This window comes from Diachasma alloeum, unplaced genomic scaffold (genome assembly GCF_001412515.2).
Source record: "Diachasma alloeum isolate Michigan unplaced genomic scaffold, Dall2.0 Dall_scaffold_01609, whole genome shotgun sequence".
In the NCBI taxonomy this organism is placed as follows: Eukaryota; Metazoa; Arthropoda; class Insecta; order Hymenoptera; family Braconidae; genus Diachasma; species Diachasma alloeum.
Genome location: NW_021681704.1, coordinates 50,846 through 53,786, shown reverse-complemented (window position 1 = coordinate 53,786; position 2,941 = coordinate 50,846). Strand labels below are relative to the sequence as shown.

General features: G+C 38.3%; 1 protein-coding gene across 1 annotated transcript; it reads right to left on the bottom strand.

The window, feature by feature from the left end:
- Window positions 1-602: 602 nt before the first annotated feature.
- On the bottom strand, window positions 603-2,324 carry LOC107046626. Its single transcript, XM_015269284.1, has 5 exons — window positions 2,014-2,324; window positions 1,627-1,942; window positions 1,284-1,518; window positions 953-1,039; window positions 603-823 (listed from the first exon to the last, which is right to left on the bottom strand). Exons 1-5 carry the CDS (start codon window positions 2,322-2,324, stop codon window positions 603-605), a joined length of 1,170 nt encoding a protein of 389 aa, XP_015124770.1.
- Window positions 2,325-2,941: the final 617 nt, after the last annotated feature.

The following is a 2,941-nucleotide window of genomic DNA, read 5'->3' as shown; positions in this document are numbered from 1 at the left end:
CCATATAAGGCCATCATCAAGTTTACGTACTCTTTTTCACTAAACAGACAGTAAGACAATAATTAGATATTTATATTCATTATTTTGTCAACTTGACGCTTGTGCAGTTCAAACGCCAGAGGTTTGGTAAACACATCAGCTAATTGATCTCTGGAACTGATCCAGTTTACTTTGATCAGATTGAGTTTCACAAATTCCTTAATGTGATGGGCTTTGACACCTACAATATGTCTTAATTTATTTCCCCCACTTACTTCTGCACTACTCGTCACTGCCTTATTATTGCACCACAATGTCATAGGCAACTGGGGTGGAAATATTAATTTCAGAGAATTGAAAATAAACAACATCTCTTGACTCGCTTCGCTCATCGCAACATATTCTGCTTGACAAGTAGATAGGGCTACATAAGACTATTTATGAATTTTCCAAATAATTGGATCACCAAACAGTTTAATTACAAAACCACATGTAGTCAATGATCCTTTGCAATCAGTAAAGCTAGCATCTGAATATGCTTCAATCACATCAGTCTCACCAGCATATTTCAGACCCAGAGCAGTAGTACCTCTCAAATACCTTAGTACTCTCTTCACCATTTTCTAATCCTCATCTGTTGGACGCACCTGGTGTCTGTTCAACACATTGACCGCGGAGGAAATGTCTGGTCTAGTCATCCCTGTTAGATATAGTAAGCTACCTACTACTTCTCTGTATGGACAATTCATTTTCTCATCTGTTATAACATAGATCTCACCCACAACGTACGATTCTCTCAGTTTGCGCTCATGATTAGATGCCTGTGTAGTTAACATTGGAGTTCCTTGAGGATGTGAATTTTCAAACCCGTATTTAATCAATAATTTCTGAACGTATCTTTCCTGACTCAATTTTAATACTCTGTTCTCTCGATCTCGTTTTATTGAAATATTTAAAAATTCTTTTGGCTCACCTAGAACAGTCATTTCACATGCAGAACTCAGTGCTGATTTAACCGCATCTAGCTTAAGTTTGTCATTCCTCGCCATAATAATGTCATCTACATATTAACAATAAGATTAAGAATTTATCCTCATGACTCCAAGTAAATAAGCAAGGCTCTAGATCAGAATTTACAAGTCCTACAACAAAGGCTACTTCAGTGAATTTCTTGTTCCATTGCTTGGGACTAATTTGAAGTCCATAGAGAGACGTCTCCAGCTTGCAAACTTTAGTTCCTCTTTCCAGATCAGAATGTGGAGTCCCTTCAGGGATTTCCATGTAAATTTCCTCGTCAATCTCACCATTCAAAAACGCCGTTTTAACGTCCAATTGACATGTATCTAAGTTGTATTTATTGATAATAGCAAATACTGCCCTGACCAAGTGCATTCTGGATACTGGAGCATAAGTTTCTCTTTGTTCGTAAACTTTTCGATCTTTAAAATCTCGAATTACTAATCTTGCTTTATGACGTGTCTTGCCTGTTGCTTCTAACTTGCGTTTAAATATCCATCTCGAATCAATGATATTAGCTTCCTGACCATTTTAATTACAGATAGGTCTGTCTACAATTTTCCATACATTATTTTTACTCATCGAATGTAATTCCTCTTCTACAGCAACTGTCCATTTATTCTTTTCTACGCCCTGCATGGCATCTTTGAAATTGATTGGATCAGAATTGATATCAGCAAGAAAAGCGTGACAGACCTCGTCAGTTGAATTGTCCAGACCTAACTCACCCTCACCCTGTGATAAACAAGCCAAAAATAATCCAAAACTTAAACTCGCGTCGATTGGTAATTTTGTAAGGTTTGATTCTTGCGCTGTTTCACTGGTGGGTTCATCGGCCTCTTTTATCTCTGACTTTGGAGTCACTTTTCTCGATCTATCCTTTTTTCTCTTCGCTACGCCCTCCGATTTGTATGTCTCATCAATTTCGCTAGAACCCTTGTCAAACCTACAAACCAATCATTTTTGTTTATCACTTCTTGAACTTCCGGGACATCTTTGATCTCGCTTCTCTTGTACTTATCACCATAGACCTTTTTCTCATTGAACCTGACATGTCCACTTTCATAGAATTTGCCTTCTTCTGGTTTCAGCAATATGTATCCTGTTGGAGTGTAACCAACCAGAACACCTCTCACACCTATTGCTCTAAATTTAGGTCCTACTTTTCTCTGAACTATCATGTACGCCAAACAGCCAAATCTCTTTATCTGATTAATATCAAAGCTATTTTTCGGTGCAAACTCTTCTAATGGAGTTTTCATTGCATTAGATTTGTGAGGAGTCCGATTGTACGCGTATACAGCGGTAGACAGCGCCAGATCCCACATTTTTTCTGATAGTTTCGCGTCAAACATGTACGTACGGTCCTTTTTCTGGATTGTCTGGTTGTATCTTTCCGAGACGCGATTATGTTCCGGAGTGTCAGGACTCGCCAGTTGTAATTCCGCACCTAATCTTTTCAACACCTCAACTGTATGTCCTCCGGTAAATTCTGTCCCTTGATCTGACCTAAGATAACAGACCTTCGCATCGTAACCCAACAAGTTTCTACAACTCCTGACAAACATTTCAAAACACCGACCTGTTTCATTCTTCGCTCTCATCGGGTATGCCATTGCAAAGCTCGATTTATCGTCAATGAAGACTGATATAAACCTGTATCCTTTTGGATATGTGGTTAGAGATATTGGCCCCATTACGTCAGAGTGTATTAATTGCAAAGGTTCTGTTGCTCGACTCCTTATCTTTGGCAACGGCAATCTGTTGAATTTAGAAGCTAAACAAACCTCACACTCCATTATTAACTCATCAAAAATCACGTCTCTTAATTCTTTGTTATCCGGGAATTTTAATTGAATTGCTTTGAGATATGCTATTGAAGCATGAGCAAACCTAGTGTGCCACAGGTAATGCTTTATTATGATTACTACGAAGTTTATCTTCA